General features: G+C 41.4%; 1 protein-coding gene across 2 annotated transcripts; it reads right to left on the bottom strand.

Moving 5' to 3' along the window:
* Positions 1-11,949: 11,949 nt before the first annotated feature.
* fgfbp3 (fibroblast growth factor binding protein 3) lies at positions 11,950-18,963 on the bottom strand. 2 transcript variants are annotated; one of them, XM_087849665.1, is made up of 3 exons: positions 18,901-18,963; positions 14,550-14,826; positions 11,950-12,578 (listed from the first exon to the last, which is right to left on the bottom strand). In XM_087849665.1, the coding sequence occupies exons 2-3, from the start codon at positions 14,819-14,821 to the stop codon at positions 12,140-12,142; spliced, it is 711 nt and encodes a 236-aa protein (XP_087705791.1). In that variant the 5' UTR covers positions 14,822-14,826; positions 18,901-18,963; the 3' UTR covers positions 11,950-12,139. The 2 variants fall into 2 exon arrangements, with proteins under 2 accessions (XP_087705791.1, XP_087705792.1); XM_087849666.1 differs by having other exon boundaries at positions 18,802-18,922.
* Positions 18,964-22,628: the final 3,665 nt, after the last annotated feature.

Below are 22,628 nucleotides of genomic sequence, written 5' to 3'. Positions count from 1 at the left end.
ACCTGGAAAAGAACCACTGACTTTTGTATGTAGCTCAGTTGCTAAAACAAGAGTTAAATGTGAGTTAGGTAACATTTGTTTCAGTTTTGGAGCCTTTTCTTTACTGCCAGTGCCCGAACAGACTGGATCTAACATTAGCTTAGAAATGGAGTCCACTAATCACTAATGCCACCAAACAACTGCCTCCCAACCCACCAGACTCCGACACAAACTCCACATCCAAAAAGTGACAAAGCAAGCTGGGGTTAGCTCTCTAGCTGCTATGCTGAGTATCAAGTAATTAGTTCACATTAGCAGGTGGGCTAATCATTATCTTACACTTATCCAATTCAAGGTCATGCTGCCCTCGCCAGAAAAACGGCCTTTAACAAATCCCATCTGGCCAAACACACTGATGAGCGCAATCAAGAGGGGTATTTCATTAATACCCCATCAGCTCAAGCTTCAAACTGATGGCCGGACCTTGTCCTTCAGGATTTTCTGGTGGAGAGTTCAATGAATTACATTACATTACCATCAATTATATCAAGCCGTTCTGAAGCAACAAATCAGCCCCAGGCCATCATACCACCACCACCATGTCTGATTGTTGCTACGATGTTCTTTTTATGAAACGCCGTTAGTTTTACCCCAAATCTAACGGGACTCAAACCTTAACAAATTCAGTCCACAGAATATTTTGCCAGATGTTTCGGGAGTCATCCTGATGTTTCTTTCTTGTGAGATGGGCCTATGTGTTCTTCTTGGTCAGCACTGGTTTTCCCTTTGGGACTCTCCCAGGCTGCCGTCTTTGCCCAGACTCTTTTGTGTGGAATCATGCACTCAAGGGCGTAGATTTGGCATGGACGGAATGGACATGTCCCCACCAATATCCAGCGATTATTGAATTGTCCCCACCAATAATTTGATCTCAGAAAAACAAAACCGGTAGAAATTTAAAAAAAAAAAAAAAAGCGATCTGTCAGCGTCTCATTCACCCAGCGGTGCAGAAAGAGTTAAATTACGTCCTCTACTGGAGTCCTGCGTCATGTGACAAATATGGCCAATGTGATTGGCTGAGCCTTTCAGGGAGCTCTGTTTAGTTTTAGCAGCGGCAAACCTGCGCTGCGAGGACCTGCAAGGAGGAGGATGGCAGCAAAAAGAACCTGCATATAAGAAAGTATTTTTCAAAGAAACATGTAAGTGACTTAAAGTCAAGTTCACTCATAAAACCTGTCCATCATAATAACGTTACAGGCTATGCTAGGTAATACATGCCAACCCTCCTGTTTTTTCTCGGACAATCCCGAATTTCAGTGCCCCTCTTATTACTCTTTCTGGGTTGCAAAATAAACTTTTAACAAATTTTCAAGCGAGAATGTAGCTGTGCAAACTTCAAATATTTGAACCGGGGAGAACAGCAAACTCCCAGCACATCGTTTTAGGCTTTGGCCCACATCAGTATAAAATTGTATGTAACCATGAATAACGTGTTACCATGTCCACCAGCAGAGACCGGACAGTATAGATGTAAAACAAACATGCCAGCAGTTTATCTCAGTTAACGAGAGGAGCAGGCATGTGTTTGGCTGCTTCACATAGTGGACATTGAGTTGTTGTGTGGGGCATGTAGTCCATGTCTGTTGCTGTAACAGTAGTTCATGTTTAGAATAAAATATCCCAGCTCACTGACTTGATCGGGGCAATAGTGCCTAAAATGTTGCATAATTTTGCTGAGAGATCTTTTACTTTGTGGTAATCTTAGACGAGTAGTTTTATGGACAAAACCCAGCAGGTCATTCAGTGTTCCCTTAGTGCCAAAGTATAAGAGATGTTGGTGTACTATAACTGAAGTAATGTTGTTAAGTCCTTAAAGTCATATTCTTTTATTGTCATGACTGTATTTGAAGCGATTTTTATTTTTGTATGATACCTGATTTATATGGAATATGACTGAAGTAAACTAAACTCTAAAATACTTAGTCATTTGTTTAATAGTAATTTAACATTATATAATTCACATATAAAACTATGAATTGTGATTTTAAATGGTTTAAAAGCATGTAGAATAGCATATGTAGGCAAGTATGTTTCTCCTTTTTTTTAATCAAGAAGCAAAGACGAAAAAGAAAAAAAAAGAAACAGGGCAGGGTTCGGTGGTTGAATCATCCGTCCCCACCAATGCCAAAACCAAATCTACGCCCTTGCATGAACTCTAACTTAGCTGAGACACATGTGACCTGCAGTTCTTTTGATGTTGTTGTGGGTTCTTCTACAGCCTTGGAGTAGTTTTGTGAAGGTTCGCTGTTCCAGGTTTTGCCTATGTGTGGATAAAAGGTCTCACTGTGACTTAGAAAGGCTTTGTAAGCCTGACTTCAATTTGTTTCTTGGGACGATGTTTCTTTGGCCTCAGTGTGGCAGTGAAATTGATATCAGCTTTTCCAAAAACTGTGATTAATTGCAGGTAATTAACTGCATAACAAATGCAGCCAATTACTTTTACCATATAATCTTTTAGATTCAGATACTAAGGTTTGTATTTCTCGTTAACCTTTCACACAGGCCCTGTTGAATTATTGGAAAAAAAGAGGTCAGTCCTGGCCCCACTTACATGCACAGACATTATGCATTGTCCACTTATATATAGCTCACTCTATGTTGGAAATTTTTCGAACACAAAAGTATGTAGGACACACACCTACACACACACCTACACACTCTTGGATTTTGTCACCTCATGCTCAGGTGGTCCTGAAATAAATAGGCAGCTGTCTGAGGCCAGAGAGTAATCTGACTGATGTTTGACCGATGTTGCAGCTTGTGTAAATATCATGACAGCGGCGTGAGGGACTCACAGTAGCGGTCATTACAGGCCAACGCAGAAGGATAACACAAGGTCAACAAGTCTGTCTGCTCCATGTTTTTATAGCTAACTACAGCTAAAACACTTTAGCTAACCTAAATTAAATACAAACACACAGGAAGTGTTTTATCTTATTCTTTATCAAAACCGACGTAAGCATGCATTGGTTCGTATATTTAAAAGGTGAAGCCACTTTGAAAATTAGCTTAAGCTAAAACAGATCTAAAGATGTTAGCTGAAAACAAAGTTGCACTAATTATGACTTTGAGAGTGCTGTGAATAAAAAACAGAGCATGTTTATTGTTAAGTCTGAGGCATTTAGTCAGTTGAAGGTCCAAAGGTTTCTTCATTTGCCAAACTCAAACAATAAGAGCGCTATGAATGGTCCGTATTTCAACAAAATGATTAGCGTGGTTCCTCTTTTAGGTGCTGCAATAAAGTTAACGTCCATGCATCCATGAAGAAGAAGGTTTATGAGGTTTAGCAGCTAAAAAAAAGCACAAACAGAGAAAAACAGTGAAATATATTATATGTTTCAAAAAATTTAATATCAGCGATGTTTGGAAGGTGGTAATGATGGTGGCTTTAGAGCCACATTAGCCTGGTATAAACACATTAGCACAGATTTCATTACTTCCAAACAGCTTTATTTAAGCCCCGTTGGTGTGGTTGCAGAAATAGTTAGGACTCTTTCTAAAGGTGCTCACCTTGTCTCACGTTCTCTCACATGGTTCCTTTCTGTTAGATCATAATTGGGTTATTTGTTCCCGCTTAAATCAAAACCCCCACGAATTCACCCATTCTAATAGAGGTGACTTTGTCCAGTCACCTCTACTAGACTCCTGTTTTCAAAAGTCCAACATGATTAAATAAAGATGTTTACAGCCAGCTGCAAACTTTTGAGGGAGAGGTGAATCAGAATCTGCATGCTTATTGGCTAATGACTTATCAATCACAAGTCGTTAGGCAGTGAGTATAGTTGTTCTGACACTCACGCTGAGCAAAATGTATTAAATAAACCTAATGTTTTATTGATTATAGCCAGAAATGAATGTAAAACGAGCCCATGAGCAGTAAAGTGTTTACAGGACCACAAGTCTTTTTGCAATCAAGGGAGACGCCCCCTAGTGAGCATTTGAAAGAATGCAGGCTTAAAGCACTTCCACTTCCAAGTGGACCTGGAAGCTAAGTCCATGTTTTATTCTTTCTGTGGTTTAATGATTTGTTGTTCAGGACATCATGAGCCTCGTGCCTGTCCCAAAAATGGGAGCGAGGCAGAGCAGGACAGCATGTTAAAAAAACAAGTACTTCATCTTGACATAGCAGATATATTTATATCTATATATATATATATATAGAAATTCCTCTACTGCATTTCAAATGCTGCTGCAGCGCATACGGTGTTTTAGGAAGTGGTCAAACATGAATTCACACTTTACAGCTGATCACACAAGACTGAAGTGTGTTTGTAAGCAGAGGAAGATCTACGGCCCTTTCACGTGTCACTACAGGCACAAAATAGAAACGTATGCCTCCAGGGGTATAAATATCTTTCACTTTGGAGTATTGGTGTCACTCAGACATTATATAACTCTCCAGCTCAGCGGCTGTTCAGTTTCAGGTTTGTGTGTTTTAAAGTAAATGAGTAGCCAGACTTGCTGGGCCCATTTGTCACAGTGAGAATGAGACCAAGTCCTCGATCATGTCTCAACCTTTGATGGAGAAAGAAGACTGATGCAAGAGCTCACAGATGTGTGAAACGCTCCACTTTTCACGTTGCTATCAGGAGAGCAGCCACAGTTAAACAGGACAGTCAGGGAGGGAATAAGGCAGGTGATGAAACTAGTGAATAATTAACCATACGTACTGTTGTAAGAGTGTAGATGAGCTGATATAAATGACTGCTATAAAGCTAAATGTATAAAACTGAAGGAGCTGATCACCTTTTCTGTTCCTATATGTGTCTATATTTGACTCTTTACTAGAGACCTGCCCAAAGTGTACCCCCCCACCCCACCCCATGACAACCCATCATGACCTCTTTGCAGTTAAAAAAAATGGATGCATGGACAGACTAGGGGTTTTCTGTCTCCTTAAATCACGAGAGGTTTTTTTGTGCTGTGATCTCACGGTGACCTCTGGTGGTGAAATTTGGCTTCATATCATTTTTAACTTACCCTTTTCAGTAAGATTAAACAAAGTACACAGTAAACTACTTTGCATGTGTTAGTTTTAAAGTGGACATGAAACACTGCATATATCAAAGCATCATAGGTTTAACGCTGCCTGTGAAGCTTTAAGGAAGAAGTGTTTTAGAATAGTTTTCATCATCATGTGCCAGTAGAGAGCATGGCGTCACTGGGTTGGTCGTTAATTTAAGCCTCTGAGAAGCAACTAAGTTTATGTTAGCTAACTAGTGACAGAACCAATGACTCGGGGGAGAAGAAGGAAATTAAGTTTAGTCTAAACTGCTCGGATGTATTTGAAATTTAAAAAGATAAATCCGATAAAATGGTGCTGATTGCACTTTGTGGACATCAGCTGATTCCACCTCTCAGTACACCTGAGCAGTGGTCCCCAACCCCCGGGCCTTGGACCGGTACTGGTCTGTGAGTCGTTTGGTACCGGGCCGCGAGAGTTGAGGCTCAGGTGTGAAATGTATAGTTTTCAGGGTTTTTATCGGTTTTCAGCGTTATTTTGTTATCGTTTTTATCGTTTACTCGGTTTTCCTGGGTCTTTTCACGTGTGTTATGAATAAATCTTCTTTTTTTTGGTACTGGTACTAGTTTTATTTTGTTGTATTTATCCGCGACACCTTAAAGGCCGGTCTGTGAAAATATTGTCGGGCATAAACCGGTCTGTGGCGCAAAAAAAGTTGGAGACCGCTGCACCTGAGTGACTGAAGCATGAGACTAAAACAGGCTCTCCTCTATACTGTGTTCAGGAAGTGCTCCACAAACCCTAACGTTACGGCTGACAGGTGGATTTTCCCATTTCAGTTTAGTTAGCCAACAGTGAAGAACCACTTACTGCTCAAGAGACAGAGAGTAAAGTGGACAGACAACCTTGGTTTTAATAGAAAACTCATTGTAACCTGGAACGGTACAAACGTGACTCCCCTAGTTTTTCACTGGGTTCTGTTGCTAGTTAGTTAACATAAACTAATGTAGGGGGTCTGTCAGGGCATCCACACAGGCAATAATATAATAATAAAAAATTTAAAAGCCCCTTTCAAGTCGTCCAAGGACACTTAACAACAGAACAATGACAACGAAGAACAATGGAAAACAAAAAGCACAAGATAAAATAAACAATGAGTTCACAGTGAATATGCAGATTTGAACAGATGGGTTTTAAGTTGGGATTTAAACTGGGGGAGAGAACCACTGCTTCTTATATCTGGGGGCCTCACCACCAGCTTTTAGCTCTGCTTCCCATGGTGCTGAGGCACAAAGAAGGCACAGAAAGCTGGATGGAAGAAGAAGATTGAAGTGTTTAAGAGATCAGGAAGGTAAAGTGGAGCGAGGATATGAAGGGCATTGAAGGTGAGCAGAAGAAGTTTGGATATTATCCGGAATTTAACAGGGAACCCGTGAAGTTCCTGAAGAAGGGGGGAGAGGGTCTGGTAATAATATGGCAGAGTTTTAAACAGTTGAAGCTTATGGAGGGATTTTTGGGGGAGACCATGCAAGAGAGAATTCAAACAGTCCGTGTGGAAGGTAACAAGACTGTGGACAAGAACGGACGCAGACGTGGTGACGTTATCTGCACAATATATAAAATCTGCACAAGAACAACACTGTCAGTGTGTACTGTGTACATGAAAGGCAATATTATACAGACAAGACTGAGCAATACTGTTCAAAAGCTGTGAATTATTCCTCATTTCATGAGATTTTGACTTTCTTTCTAATTTTCTGAAGCAACAGTCAGTCAGAGCTTCAGGTTTTCTGTTGTTTAAGTTCGATGTCTTTATTCAGAAAATGCACATTTTCCATCATCATTTGCAATGACAGCGAATTTCCTGGAGATGGCAGTAGAGTGATGGACAAACATGAGAGGCCACACTGATTTAAAAAAACAGCTAAAAACAAAAGTAATTTATCTTCTGCCCAGAAGATTCATCGACGTGCTTGGAAACGCTTCATTACGGAGTTGGTGATAAATGCAGGCATCGTTATGTGAGAGCAGACATGGAAAAATTCTGCTGCTGTGAAGAAAACAGTTATAGTTTCCTCCCACTGAAGGAGCTCATTTATTCTCTAATAAAACCCCAGAACAGTTTGAACCTGTGCATCAACTCTAAACACTGCCATCCACTCGCTGCTTCCAGGTAATGAAATCATGAGACAATGAAAAATGATTTCAGCTATTTATCGGAGAGGTTACGTTGCATATCTTTACCATGTTTCCACCTGTTTTCTGTTTCACAGACAACCTTCTCTGCGTTTCAGCGCTGCTGAATGAAGTAACCCTGAAGTATCTGCAGCTCGGAGCTCTTTGAGTTCTCTGGATACTGAGGAAAGGTGCTTCAGTGCTTCCTTGATTACCTCCTTCACCTGAGGATACACTGAAGTGTCCTTCATCAAAGTCATCAAAGTCATCTAAACTGTCCCACAAACCAACTCTACGCTGCTCAGATAAAATCTGATTCTTATGCAAGAATTCCTGAAAAATATATAAGATTACGAGCTATGTCAAAAAACCAAAGTGAGTGTCATGTTTAGACTACTTCAGTCTGTTTTAGTTACGTCTCGTGCTTTACTGCAGCCTTCAGGACTCTGCATCATCTCTGCAACAGGAAATAGGTGTTTAGCTGATAAAGATTTCTTATCACTGGTTAAACTCCTGATGTAATTACACTTTTTTCCTGTTCATTCAGAGATAAAACAGCTTCTAACTGCTGAATTCCCCAGAAAAGGATTTACCAAATTTCTTAAAGGACAAAGGAGAAATCTGTTTCCCAGAACGTCTCTGTGACTTCATCTGCAGCTCACAGGAGTGTTGGATTTGTTTGGCAGTGTGCGTGGAGGTGTGTGCCCACAAAGGGAAGAGGAAAAATGAAGAGTGCAGAGACAAAGCTGAGGAAGAAAAGCAGAGCAGGGAGCTGCCAGACCCTCGCTGTGCCCGAGTCCTCGCAGGCAGGCCGCCAGCGTCCAACATGGGGGGTCTCAGCGTCCCAATCTATGGAGGATGTGACCCATGCTGCTCCCTCCTGTGTGTGTGTGTGTAGTTCAAGGACAATCAGGCCACTGTGGAGATGTGAAGTGGGAGAGGTGATTATGATGTGGAGCGAGACATGAAAAGGCTGCAATAACAGCCCATCAACCTGATTACTCTTTCCAGTCTGGCTTTTTATGACCTTTAGAGTTTCTCTGTTTAACTGTGTCTGCTTGAGACCTGGAGGAGGTCCAGCAGAAGACCTCGACTATGGAAGAAGGTTAGTGTGTCAAATATAAAGCAACTCCTGTGACTTGATTCAGTGCAACGCTTAAGTGAAGACACACACAGTGAATTAAAGAAAATGATTTAATGAATTGATTTAATTTAATTCAATTTTATTTTTACATCACAACAACAGTCGCCTAAAGGTGCTTTATACTGTAAGCTAGACCCTACAGTAATACATACAGAGAAGAAACCAACAATCATATGACCCCCTATGAGCAGCACTTTGGCGACAGTGGGAAGGAAAAACTCCCTTTTAACAGGAAGAAACCTCCAGCAGAACCAGGCTCAGGGAGGGGCGGGGCCATCTGCTGCGATTGGTTGGGGTGAGAGAAGAGCTCCATATGCAACAAACTGTCTTGTGGCCAGGTCTCCATCACTGTTTGTTGTTTGCTACTTCCTGTTTCATTTTGCTAGTCTCTTGTATCGTGTGTTGTGTTTAGTTTTGAGCTCCCTCGTTAGTTAGATTCTGTTCACCTGTGTCTTGTTTTGCCCAGCTGTGTCCTCTCTCCTAAATTACCTCATGTATGTATTTAAACGGTTTTCTGCAGTGGCTTTTTGTGTCATTGTATCGAGTGCTGGGAACAGTCAGGCTAACTTGATGAACAAAAACGCAACTTTATTCAGTCAAAACCAAAGCAGTAGAAACAGGAAATCCAGTGATCCAGGTGGAGAAGATAGACTGACAAGCAGGAAAAACTGTTTGATGCAGGGAAGCCAAGATAACTGAAACAAGGAAGTGAGTACACACAAAGTAAATAACTAGACCTAAAAATAGACCAAAGGACATAAACAAGAAACCAATCTGAGGTCCACTTTATCTTCACCTCCACTTAACAAACATGCATATTTTAGATTGTGGGAGGAAGCCAGCATTTCGTCTGTCACCTGCTCGCTTTGACCCATTTAGTCCAACCTCTTGAACTTTGTAGTTCATGCTTATTTAGTATTTTGAAAACAGTTCTGCTTTTTGCTAATTTTGCCTGCTTTGTCTGAAATGAGCTGAAAGTGACCTTTATTTTCTCATCGGTTAATAATCTGAGTTTTCATCATGAAACCGAAATAGTTTAAAAAGTTTCCCTTTGCTATTGGTCAGACAGGCTGGCCTAGTATTTCAGAAATTCTTGGATTTTCTCACACAAACATCTCTGGGGTTTATAAAGAAAACATCTGGTGGTTTGGGGGAAGATGCCTTGAGAAAGGTCAAACTGCTTCGACCTGAAAGAAAGGCAACAATAACTGAGCAGGCAGCAAACATCTCTGAATGCATTACATGCTGAACTTTGAAGCACATGTGAAGACCTCTCTGCCATTCAGGCTGCTGCTAGTGGTGTAATGGTGTGAGGGATATGTTTTTTTTAATTTCATTGTACTGGGACTGCACCACAGTCACTACCAGAGATAGGGGCAGGGCAGTAATCCGATTACTTTTTTCAAGTAACGAGTAAAGTAAGGGATTACTATTGCAAAAATGGTAATTAGATTACCGTTACTTTCCCGTAGGAACGCTGCGTTACTGCGTTACTAAAACCGTGATTTTTTGCGAGAATGTCTCATGACAGTGACGTAAGCGAGTGCGACGTTCGTGACAACAGCTGTGTGCAGATCAACAATGGATCATATATCGAGTGCAGAGAGAGTATGAGCGTGCAGCGTTTAAAGCGTGGAAGTACTGACCTTACTTTGAGTTTGATTCCATAAAAAGTGACAAAAACATTAGTGTCCGTTGTGCGTGGGAAGAAAACTTCTTTTTACAGCGAAAAAAACCCCTAAACTTCCAAACAAGCACCGAGTAGCTACGACGTAATGGGAAACTCACAGAGAAACTCGCGGATTCTTCCACTGACCACGGCACACCTGCACCAGGGTAAACCTCCGCCTACCCCACTCCTGCTTTACAGGTGAAAATAGAGCAACAGGACCGCTAGTCTTTGACTTTATTTATTTTCTGCTGTGTTTCACTTGCATCTATTTGAAAGACTGAGTGTAAACACACAAAATATTTTATTTTATGTGCAGGAATGTGCAGAAAATAGGTTTAAATGTTAAACTAATTTCTTCCAGTCAGTGAATGTTGCAGATAATTAAATGTTTGCTTGATGCATAAAGTTAAAAGATTAAAACTAATAAAACAAGTTTTAAAAAGATACTTTTCCATTTGATTACATTTTGTATGATGATTATGCAGAAAAAGTAGAATTGGGCTGAAAGATCTATCACTTTATCACCTATTCAGGTTGTAAATCGTGTTTTTAAAAAGTAACTAAGTAACTAATTACTTTTGAAAATAAGTAATCAGTAAGGTAACGGGATTAGTTTTTTGGGGAAGTAATCAGTAATTAGTTACTGATTACTTTTTTCAAGTAACTTGACCAACACTGGTCACCAGATATCGGTCCAGTAGAGCACCGCTGGGATGTGGTGGAATGGGACAAATCCCAATGAATGTTTTCAGCACCTTGTCGAATCTGTGCCACAAAGAACTGAGGCAGTGTGCACCTAATAAAATTGCCAGTAAGTGTCTCTGGCGTCATTAAACATCCATACTGCCCACAGCTAAAAGAATTCATGTCATTTGGCTCTGTGGAAGTCTCATCAGTATGCACTATTTTCCATAACTAAATAAAATTTACACGAGAAGATCGCGAAACAGAAATTTTCCATTAAATTCAGCCTGTCCATTGATTACATTGAGCATGGTTGGGTCAACAGAGCAGTGGAGAGCACTGATCTTCAGCAAAGAACAAAGGCAGCACATTTATTTTTCTCCTGTGTCATGTTTGGCTCAAAAGTCAAGCTTTTTAAACTCTTATAACCAAAATATTACACTGTGTGGTTTTTACTCGTGTAAATACCACAAAGCTCCCAAACTATTCTCCTTTAATGGCCGAGATGTCATCACAATATTATGATTATGTGTAAAGATATGGGGTGAGTGCATGGACTACTGAATGTAAATCACATGATTAGAAAGGGAAATTTGAAGCACTTTATTGTCGAGTTCCAACATTGTTAACAGTCATTTAGAAAAAGATACACAAAAAAAAAAGTTTCACATCAAGAAAACAAGAAGTACTAAAATACACGATTAAACCTAAGAATCACTATTCTCACTGTTGCCCACAGAATTATTACATTTATTTATTATCAGAAAATTTGGACATAAAATAACTTTTCAGTTTCTTCTGAGTTCTAGAAAACACGTCTATGATGGCGAGACAAAATCTAAACGTACTCAAACAAAAAGTGAAATCTAACACAAACTAATTGGTTTATTTTCTCCAAATAAAGAAACTTGATGCGACTGATGGGGTTTATACTGTTAGCCTCGTGCTGATGAGAAGTTTTGTGTAAAGCCAACTGTAGCAGTGAGTCCTGCATTAATGAGCTGAAGTGAAAACAAATATTAAAACACCTGGAAAGCCTGACACACAAAAAGTACCTTTACAGGTCGACTCCTTCCCATTTCAGATTAAATTAACAGCCTCTAATGATTTTCTAATAAATTAATCATGTTCCTTGAACATTAACACCTTTAATTTTAATGGTTTTGCATAATTTATATTACCTGGTAGTAATTATCTCTCCAATGTAGCATAGCTAAGGAGATGCCATGGGGCTAATTGGTTAGAGGAGAAAAGTCAGACTCTATAAAAGTTTTTATGTCCAAATATAACATAATGTTGGTTTTTTTTTTTATTAAAGCAGCTCCATGTTGAAAATGAAATTAAAGAATATATATTGTTATAAACGAGCTGCCTGATTCTTCCCATGAGACTAAGAACATGATTTCCAGTGTTGTTTTCAGATTGTGAATTCGCACCATCATAAATCCAAAATAATTTCTCATCAGCCTTCAAAGAACTTGACGAAGAAGGAGCAGACCGAGTGCCAGCCCTCGCTGCAGTAAGCCTGCACCGGCTCCATGTCACCCTGCATTCCCTCCTCATCCTCGGCCTCAGTCCTTTCCTCCCTCCTCTTCTTCTTCTCCTCCGCCTCTTCTTCCTTCTTCTTCCTTTTATCCATCCTTCCTCCTACGCTCTTCCCAGCTGGTTTCTTCTTCCCTCCTTCCTTCCCTCCCTTCTTGTCGTCTTCCCCGTTGCGCTGAGCGAGCTTCATGTGGGCCTCTCCGGGCGCCTTCTTGCAAGTTTTGGCCTTCAGGACTTTTTCCCCTTCGCAGGCATTCTGCCTTTTCTTCAGCTTTCCCACCAGCTGCTTCCAGTACTGGCTGGACTTCACCCCATAGGCCTGGCAGAGGTCTGGTTTACCAGCGTAACGACACCAATACCTGCAGGAGGAGCACAAAGGCCAAAGTCAAGAGAGCTCCACAAGCTTGGCATGGTTGGACACCATGTGCATAGACCGTTATACCCAGTGTGTCCGAATGGTTTGAATGGTATGATTCTTATAAAGCACTCGTCTTCTCTCTCCGAGCTCTTCAGTGGTTTAAATGACATTTCTGTACTGCTTGAAGTCAGCATTATAAATAATATTTGAATGAATAATTCAAACATTATTCACTAAGATTTATGGCAGGCAGCATGCTTCAAACTGTGCCACATTATGATGGTGGTGTGAGCACATGACGAGGCTCAGCGTCTCGCAGAGGCTTTAATCTACAGGGTGGAGCATTTATATGGATACAGCGTAATAACATGGGAATGGTTGGTGATATTAAAGTCCTGTTTGTGGCACATTAGTATATGTGAGGGGGCAAACTCCTCAAGATGGGCGGTGACCATGGTGGCCATTTAGAAGTCGGCCATCTTTGTTTTTTCAATAGGAAGAGGGCCATGTGACACATCAAACTTATTGGTAATGTCACAAGAAAAACAATGGTGTGCTTGGTTTCAACGTAACTTTATTCTTTCATGAGTTATTTACAAGTTTCTGACCACTTATAAAATGTGTTCAATGTTCTGCCCATTGTGTTGGGCAGCACACTGGGCATGTTGTTACGGTGTATACATATAAATGGCCCACCCTGTATGTAACTGCACTTTTTGTATGTAATGCTGTTGTTTTTCTTTTTGCACTTCTGAATAGATCCTAATGGACTTTAATTGTCTTTGTACCTGTGAAGTTTTATCTAATCTATGTTAAAAAATTCCCCGTTGTGGGATCAATAAAGTCTTATCTTATCTTAATCAAATTTATCATTAAAGCTGAAAAAAGAGGAGAAGAATCTGAGTACAGCCCATAAAGAAATCTGCAGCAAGCACAAAAGCATCTGTCTTTTCTCAGCAGTGCGCACACAGCGAGCTCTGAAACATCAGAATCGGTTATGGAGTAGTGATTTTTCTTTACGATACACTGGACTCAGGCAAACCTAGACTGTGTTACAATAATATCTGAATTTTACAACACAAGTTACTGACTGTAACTAAACCTGCAGCCTCACAAGCAAGCAAAAAGAGACTGGGGGCATTTGCACATGTCAACTGATTTTTTTAATGTAACCACATTTAAAAATAATGGTTGTGACTGAAGTTCTGTGTTAAAAGTAGAGATCGACGTCCGATACTGACCCAAATTACTGGATCGGATATCGGCGAAAACTAAAAAATGTATTCGATCGATTAAATATCAAAAAAGCACCTCATAAAACTTGTTACATGGCGTAACTCGGCTCATAACCGTAGCACGTTGCAGCAATATGCATCACGTGATAGAGCAGCTGTGTGTATTTGTAGCCTCACTACCAAACCAGCATTTCATCTCCGAGGAAGTTTTCCCAGAGAGAAGTAAAGCAAGTGTGTAAGTTCATCTCTGAATGTTTGTAAAGCATTCCCACGTTAAGCTTAACAACCAATATATGGAGCGACTGCCTCTCTCTCTCCTGCTGCTACTTCAATCATGAAACTGATCTGCTCTTTCCAGACAGAAACACTACTCGCTATGTCGGCTCATTTTTCACACTAATTTCTGCTGCTGTCAGCAGACTTTCCTGGTCATTACTGAAATTAATTGTCTGCATTTTGGGATTTAAATTAACTGGAAGTTAGTGAATCACCTGCAGAGCTTTCCGCTCTGAGTGAGTGCAAAAACTTCTTTCCTTTTTCTACAGTCGTGTGTTCACATTGATACTCTGTACTAAGCCTTACCAGGAAAATAAGGTCTCACCTCGTTTCCATAACAAAAGTGAAGCTTGAGAAATCAAGTCCATATCTATTAACATGAACTAACGAGGACTAAACACTGAGTCATCTGAAGCAAGAGCAAAGCACCAGTATGAATGTTTAGAGGATTTATAATTCACCTTTGCAGGTCTCCTTGTGCTTCAATGCTGCAGTTCACCAGCAGGCTCACCAGACCTTCACCCGACGTCTGCCAAACACAGCGATGCCCCTCCTTGGTGGTCAGCTCTCCGGAGCCTGGCACGGAGCGATTTCTGGGTCTCTTGGCCGGTTGAGGTGATGGAGGAGGCTGACGGGGTTTGTCGGGCTTCTCCTGCCCTGGTTGGCGTTTGGCTTCAGTGAGGATGGGGACGAATAGGAGGAGGACGAGGACACAACATGGCAGGGCACTCATTGTGGCTGTTCAGGGAAGGGAAGAAAGGTTATGAACGCTGTTAAGTATTTAGAAGCACTTTTAAGCTGGAATTAAATTCATGTTGGAGAAAATGGCAGAAATGGAAGCACCTGTTAATTTTAAGACAATCGAACTAAAGGTTACAGGAAAGAGATGATTACTAGACTTTGCCATCATGTCATTGCAGCTTTATGTAATATTCTTGAGTGTAAGCTATGTGCCTGGTGACATAATCACAACCCTTATCAGCCAACTGGAGGAGGAAGAGGAGCACAGCTGATGGCTGAAGTCACAGCACAGTCACAGTTTGTAAATGTTAGAACCTCCAGTCTTTCTGGACACAAACTTTACGTCCCTGAGCAGGAGTTTTCATCTGTCCAGTCTGACATTTACTCAGTCGTGTCCCCGTGAACATGGAATAAAAGTGTGTCCATATTTAAAATGGGAAAGAAGTTATATTTGGGGATTGGAGGGATGGCCGACCATGGGACTGGTGGCATTCTTGCTAAACAATCTTGGTATTAAAAGCTTGTGAGTCGGACAGGAGAAAGATCAGGCTTTGGGCTGAAAGGCAACAGTTGCCACTTCTTTTAAAGCTCTGGTTTCTTGGTTCCACTGAGCTTCATGTGTCTAAAACACCGAATAAAACTCCTGCTGCTATAACTTACTTAAAAAAATCTGTGCTGTTGTGAAAAAAAGTTTGTATCCTTTACAACAAACAAATAGATTTCCTTCATTTTTTCCTGTGAGATGAGAACTGGTGTCATATTTTTAGACCTGAACAGGAATTCGTTTGGCTTTCTTCATTTTTCATTGTTCAACATCATCAGGAGAGTCCACAGCGTGTTGGAGAATCGCCATGATGTACCTCGATGACACGGAGTCAAGTATTTTTCAGTGAAGCTGAAGTTAATTTTGCAAATACAGACGTGTGTTTGTCTGAATTTGTTTCCATTTGTCTGTGTAAAGACTTCACAATCTCTCTGACTGAAACTTTGTTTGATGTGTGCTGTGGATACGTCTCAGCACAGCTGTAATCTGTAATAGTAAGCAGCAATGTTCTTCATATTTCATAACCGTGTGCACAAAGGACAAGATGTCTGTAGTCCATCTATGGTCTGAATTTAAGCTGTTACATTTAGGTAAATAGTGTGTTGGACAGAGTGGAGAGTAGGGATGGGTACCGGTATCTGGTGCCATGATGGCAAGCCTGAAAAGCAGCGCACATTTCGGTGCTTTATTTCCCTGAGCTGTGACACACTTTGAATTCTAGCCAATCATTTTACGTTTCCGAGGATAGTAGGCGGGTCCAGGTACGTACGTTCTTTTAGAGCAGAGCTACAGATTAAAAATGCCCAAGGCGAAGCGGTCAAAGTCTGGCTGTACTTCACAGCAAAAGATGCAAACTCAGCAGCTGCAACAAGTGCTTTAAGCTGATACTGTGATACTGTCAAAGGAGGTAACACCTCAAATCCGATGAAACACCTGGCGACGCATAGCGTTTTTTTAAAGCCGAGAAATGCGCCGTATTTGATAGCTTGCTGCGAGACCTCACACCGAGCACATCTACTGCAGGTGTGGTGCCTGTTATCGGACGAAGAGTTAGCAACATCCCCCAAAAACCCGAAGAGGAGAGTCCTGGCCCCTAGCCCTGCCAGTGTAGCAGAAATGATGATGATGATGATGATGCAGCAGCAGCCGTTCTTCTCTGCGTGAGTAGCTTAATGTTGTTCGTGTGTAATTTACGTTGAGTAGGCTAACCACGTTATTACATTAATGCATGTAAGGTGAACTAGCAAACATCATCATAGCTACATGCGGCTGTCTTCTTGTTTGATGGCAGATACTCCCTTCACCCTGGACAAAAAGGCTAAAATGACCAAAGAAAAAGTGGAAAACAGCTAAACATGAGAGGTTTTTGGACAAAGTTTGTGTTTTTTCCATTGTTTAAGCTGCTTCCAGCCAAGAGTGATACCATATATGCCCCATAGCTGCAGAAAAGGCTAACATTGTTATCTTTTTACAAAAAAAACAGCTGAACATGAGAGGTTTTTGGACCAATTTTGTGTTCTCCATTCTTTAAGCACCGGTTTGAGCACCGTTTAAGCACCGGCACCGTTTCAAAAGTACCAGTTTGGCACCGGTATCGGATAAAACCTAAACCATACCCATCCCTAGTGGAGAGTGTATTTGCCAGTATTTATGATCTGATGAAGTTATATGATAGATGATAGTTTCACGCTAGCCTTTCCTTTAACTGTTAATCTTTAAAGTAAAGAAACCAACAGTAAGTGATTTTATTTGCTGCTTTAAGCTTGTCTACATGTGCAAACATTGAATGAGACTCGGGGCTGTAAGCAGAGCCACTAAAGAAATAAAAGCTTCTTCTATCTTTACTTTCTGGTAACTTCTTGCATCGACCCATAAAATGTATCAAAGGACAAAAACAGATTTGTTTACAACTTTAAAAGGAATTTTTGAATAGAAAGCACAATAAAAGTTTAATGACTGGTGCATCAGAACTGGGTCAGTGCACACTTCATCATTACAGGAAGTTAGCATCGCAGCATATACAGAACTACGAGTGGCGGTTTCTACTCCAGAACATGTGAAACAGTTTAAGAGAGTTTCTCATCAGAACCCAAAGCACCAAGAAGTGCCAAAGAGCATCCGGACACATGAGTGTTAAGTGTTAACAAATGGACAATGGGCACTCAGCGGGGGGTTGAGTCTGTCGTTGGCTTATTGAAAATCAGCCAAGCGTCAGAAACACTCCACCGAGAGGAGTCCAGCCCGGACGTGGTGCTGTCAGCGAGCACTGGGGAGGCTTTCAGGACCCACCAGTACTTCCACATTTACTCATCCACCAGAAACAATCATTTATTCAAACTGAATGGGCTGTTTGCTTTCTTTGACGCATCTTTTCTTGCATTTTATTGTGAAAATTAAGCTTCAAAGTTTTTAAATAGACTCTGTTTTCAGTTTAGCTGCTACAAGCTTGATGTTTATGTAAACACAATCTAGATTATTAGAGGAATTACTCGCGTACATCAGGTCAGTGCAATAAAACAGGCCGTAGCACTGTGTGGTAATGATGCTTTTATATGACCAGAATGAGAGCCATGAATAACGTTCATGTGTTGGAAATGCAAAATTAAATCAGCGGAGCATCAGGCTCCCGGGCCTCACGGCCGCTGTGATCTCCAGCGAGCTGATGCGTGAATTACAAGTGATGTGTGTGAGCGTGCACTCTCACACATGCTCAGTCACATCGCTCGTCAGATACAGTCAAAACACAAGGGTCGCCGAATTCTACCAGCAAGGTACAAATTAGTGTGATTACTGACGGCGAGGTCCACGTACAACAAATAACTCAAGAAACACGTCAAGAAAATCTGACGCAGAGCCAGATTTTACCAGATGGACAGTTTGACTCCATTTCAGTGCACAAACAAATAAAATGAGTAAACACTGGGATCCTAACCCGTCTCCCAGCTTCTACTTTCTGCTGTTTGGTTATTCAAAGAGAAGCTGCCGCCAAAAATCCTCCCTTAAAGCCTCAGAAGTAGAAAAACAATCATTCTTGATGATCCAAAATCCCACAGTCCACGTTCCTGTGGATCAACACCAAAGAGTTTCAGGATGCGCAGCATTAGTACGGAGCAACGATTGTATGGTATTGTTTGGATTTGAAAAAACCTGGAGGAAAATTATAAAAGCATTTCTTCATAATCGAGACTTTGTGACGGCTACACTTCATGCAGTTGTACGTTGACATGGCGCTCCCATATTCGTCTCCCTCACTTCCTTTTTTTAACATCTTCAGGAACAAAAATGACACCAAACATCTGTTTTCACAGTAAGCGCCACGTTTCTGGAGATGAAAACAAATTAAAATAACCCCCCCACCACCACCAACCCCCCCTTCCCTCCCTTTGCACCCTCATCAATAAGTCATGACAAAAAAACAAAAAAAAGACCTTTCTTTGTTGCGTCTAATATTTTCTCAGACAGTTTGAGGAAGCAGTGGAGATGAAGAGAAGGTTAGCTGTTGATGAGCGGAGGCCCGGTGCTCTTACCATGTGACGCTCCTCGGCTCCGAGTCGCTCTGAGACTGAGGGGGCCACAAACACTCAGATAAAAGAGGGGAGAAGGGGAGGATAATGGAGGAGGGAGGGAGGTGGGGTGGTTTGGGGGGGCGGGGGGGGGACTGCTATACCAAGAAGTCTAAAAAACAAGGACACCTCCCACATTCTCCCCCCCCCAAAATACATGTGTGAAAGCAGCATAATGGACACACTTGCCAAGGTCCCTCGCTCTGTGCCACGCTGACGACATTTTGAGGGTTTGGATGCATCGCTGTCATTCAGCTCGGGGAGAAAACGCCGCTTTGTTCCTAACCGGAGGGTTTTCTGTTGTAAGGTGCTTCACAAATGCATCCACTGCACAGTCCGCTCACATTTAACTCTAGGACTGGCTGTTATTGTTTAATGAATCTGTTAATTATCACGTATCACAAATGTTTGTGGGATTACATAAAGAACGAGCTCTGCCCTGACTTACTTTGGCCTTTCGTAGCCTGCAGAGTCGTCGATGTTTCGGGCGTGATGGAAATGAATGTGTGGCACAGCTGACTGTCACAGAAACATCAAGTTTGGGGTTTGTTTGAATAGAGCGTAACAGCTGAGACTGTGATAATCACTGATAAGAGACATCCATCTTTTATATACAGCTCGTGTAATTACACTTCTTCCTAGTTTTCCAGCATCTCTTTGGTGTTTTTAAACCTTAACCCCAACAAACTGACTCCGTGTGCTGCACACACAGGGACACAGTCGCTTCAGTTCAATTCAGTTTTATTTACACAGCACCAAATCACAACAACAGTCGCCTCAAGGCGCTTTATATTGTAATATAGATAAGATAAGATAAAACTTTATTAATCCCTCGGGTGGGTTCCTCTGGGAAATTCGGTTTCCAAAAAGCACAGCACTGACAGAAGTTACAGAGTTACAGAATATTATATATATATATATATATATATATATATATATATATATATATATATATATAAATACAGAGGCATATATAAATAAAATATACAAAGGGGATAAGTAGAATAAATAGGAATAAAAATAAATACAAGTGAATTGCACATTTCAAGTATGGAGTCTATTGCACCGTTGACTATTAACAAAAAGTATTGCACAAAAGGTAATTGCACAGTGAAGTGAAGACCCTACAATAATACGTACAGAGAAAAACCCAACAATCATATGACCCCCTATGAGCAGCACTTTGGCGACAGTGGGAAGGAAAAACTCCCTTTTAACAGGAAGAAACCTCCAGCAGAAGCAGGCTCAGGGAGGGGCGGGGCCATCTGCTGTGATTGGTTGGGGTGAGAGAAGAGCTCACCCCAGAGTCAGACAGTGGGAAGGAAAAACTCCCTTTTTACAGGAAGAAATCTGGGAAAACCCGACGGATCTTTTACAATTCAACCCGTATCAGTGCTTCAGCTTTCTTCAGTCTCTAACCTGTAACAGAAACATGTTTTGGTGCTGCTGGGATTTTCTTCCAAGTTTCAGGACGTTACAGAGCAAACAGTGTGTGAACGGTCTGTGAGCAGTTACAGATGCCTCGAGTTCAGCCAGAGCCCTTATGGGGTGCTGGACCACAGTTTGGGACCCACTCGCCAAAGCGGGGCAAGACAAATTTATTAGTCCAGAAGTTTTTTGTCACAAGGAAAGTGCTTCAAATAATAAAGACACAATGGCATGAATAAAAGATTTAAAGTGCACACAGGGTACCGAGAAAATGATCCAATATAAAAAGCTGTTTTAGAGCTGTTAGCTTCAGTCATCAATGTTGCTTCACTGAACAGTTTGTTACTTATTAGAGTGTAAAAAGAATAAAGAACTCGCAGCTAACGATTAAAACTTTCAGAATATTCTGTGTTTATTTTCCAGCTGAGCCCTCTGAATGCTGACATGTTGCTTATTGCAATAAAAGCTTGTATAAGCAGAATAATACATAACAGTTCATCCTTGCTTACTCATTTCTTATTCATACTGAATCTTGAAAGAGGAAGTATTACAGCATCACTACACCCTTATTCTAAGCTAAAACATCTGCCTGGGATAAAACTTTGTGGAAACAAATATTTTGTTCCTTCTGAAGCTGATTGTGACTTTAACCGATGCACATCCAGGCTGTGCAACACAGACCGGCAGTGATTTTAAAAGAGGAGAGTAAACAAAGAGTGCAGCGGTGACTGGTTTGAAGCTAAACTGCATGCATGTGCAGAATGATCTATAATGCATGCAAACTCAGAGTCATTTATTTCGTTTTCTGCCGGCCCGAGTCCGTGTCTCCTCCCCTCTGTCACTGTATTCATAACGCGAATTCAGCCCTCGGCGAGATGAATGAGGAGAATCTTCTCTCCTCTCCAGGACAAAGGCTCGTGCAGGAATCTGGGTCACAGCTTAACCCCCTGCTGGCACTCTTGTCATCGCTGCCCAGCTCCTTCTCATTCAGCGCAGGGGTTGGTGGAGCTCTGAGTGCGCCTCTCTCTTCACCCCTGCGAGCGCTGCCAAAAATCCTCTCGGCCAAAGAAGGACACTCTGAAAAACAAGTCGACCGTGCCATGACTACGCCGTTCCGCCCGGTCCGGGCCAATCAAGAACAAATTTGTCACCTTGTTTTCGGTTATAAGTGCTCCTCGAGCCGAGCGGCGTCGCTCTGATCTGCTTTGTTTACTCGAGTTTTAACAGAAGCGGCTCAGTGTGTCAGCGTTTGTGTGCAGCGAGGATGAATAATTATAGAGGGATGATCCATCTTCCTGCGTTATTTTTAAGGCTTTGTTTGTCAGCAGTGTGTTAATTGCTAACATTTACATTCACAGTGCTCTCTCTCCTTTTAGCTTTGATTTGCCTTCCACTACCTCCTTAGAAAATATCTTGTTCTTCAGCTTAGCCGCCCGTTATCCACTCATCTCAAAATAAGTTCTGTATCTAACCTCATTAACCAGTCTGTGGTCAAATACGTGAGTCCAAGCAAAAACACCCTCAGCTGACAGCGCGATCACACCAAAGGCAAAGGAAAGTCTAAGCAAGGCAGAAAACTGACGGCAGACGACACAAACGAGACGCAAATCCACATTTAAACAAGTTAAACTATTTTAACTTTGCACTGTGAAAACTCGTCAGCTGAGATTTCACCAGCAATCAGAAATGGAAGACGAGCTTCTTGATGTCATTGGAAGGCAGCTGAAGATGCATTGCTGAACTTTACTCATGCATAGAGAAAGAGAGAACAAAGGAATGTGCTGGAGGAAGGTTAGTGATATTTTAAGACTTCACAGTAAGTTGTGAAAATATATTCACAGGAGCTTAATCTCTTCCTGGTCTTCTTGTTGGCTGTTGGGACTGAATGATTGTCAGTTTCCGGTGCAGAGGCAAGCGGCCACATGTCACATGACCAGTGTTGGGAAGGTTACCTTTAAAATGTATTCCATTACAGATTACAGAATACATGCCCCAAAATGTATTCTGTAACGTATTCCGTTACGTTACTCAATGAGAGTAACGTATTCTGAATACTTTGGATTACTTAATATATTATCATGCTGTTTACAACTACATGAATGTACTATTGCTGTGATTTATTACTGTTACTGAAGGTCCGCGGCTCCGAACCGTAGTAAAGGGACCTCTGGCTAATACGGTGGGTTCTGTGTCGGCTCGTAGCTGAAAACTAGCTTTACTTTGTTGTCTGGGTCAAGTTTGCTAGCAGAGACAGAGAGAGGCGT

This window comes from Neolamprologus brichardi, chromosome 13 (assembly GCF_056152115.1).
Source record: "Neolamprologus brichardi isolate AB-2024 chromosome 13, ASM5615211v1, whole genome shotgun sequence".
Lineage (NCBI taxonomy): Eukaryota > Metazoa > Chordata > Actinopteri > Cichliformes > Cichlidae > Neolamprologus > Neolamprologus brichardi.
Note: the sequence above shows the minus strand (reverse complement) of the source record. Positions and strands in the feature narration are given on the sequence as shown.

Bases quoted from the DNA above. Each gene is read 5' to 3' on its own strand.
- fgfbp3 (XM_087849665.1), bottom strand. From the start codon at position 14,821: ATGAGTGCCCTGCCATGTTGTGTCCTCGTCCTCCTCCTATTCGTCCCC. The intron at 12,579-14,549 runs GTGAATTATAAA...CTCCTCCTGCAG, and splicing joins GCACAAGGAGACCTGCAAAG to GTATTGGTGTCGTTACGCTG.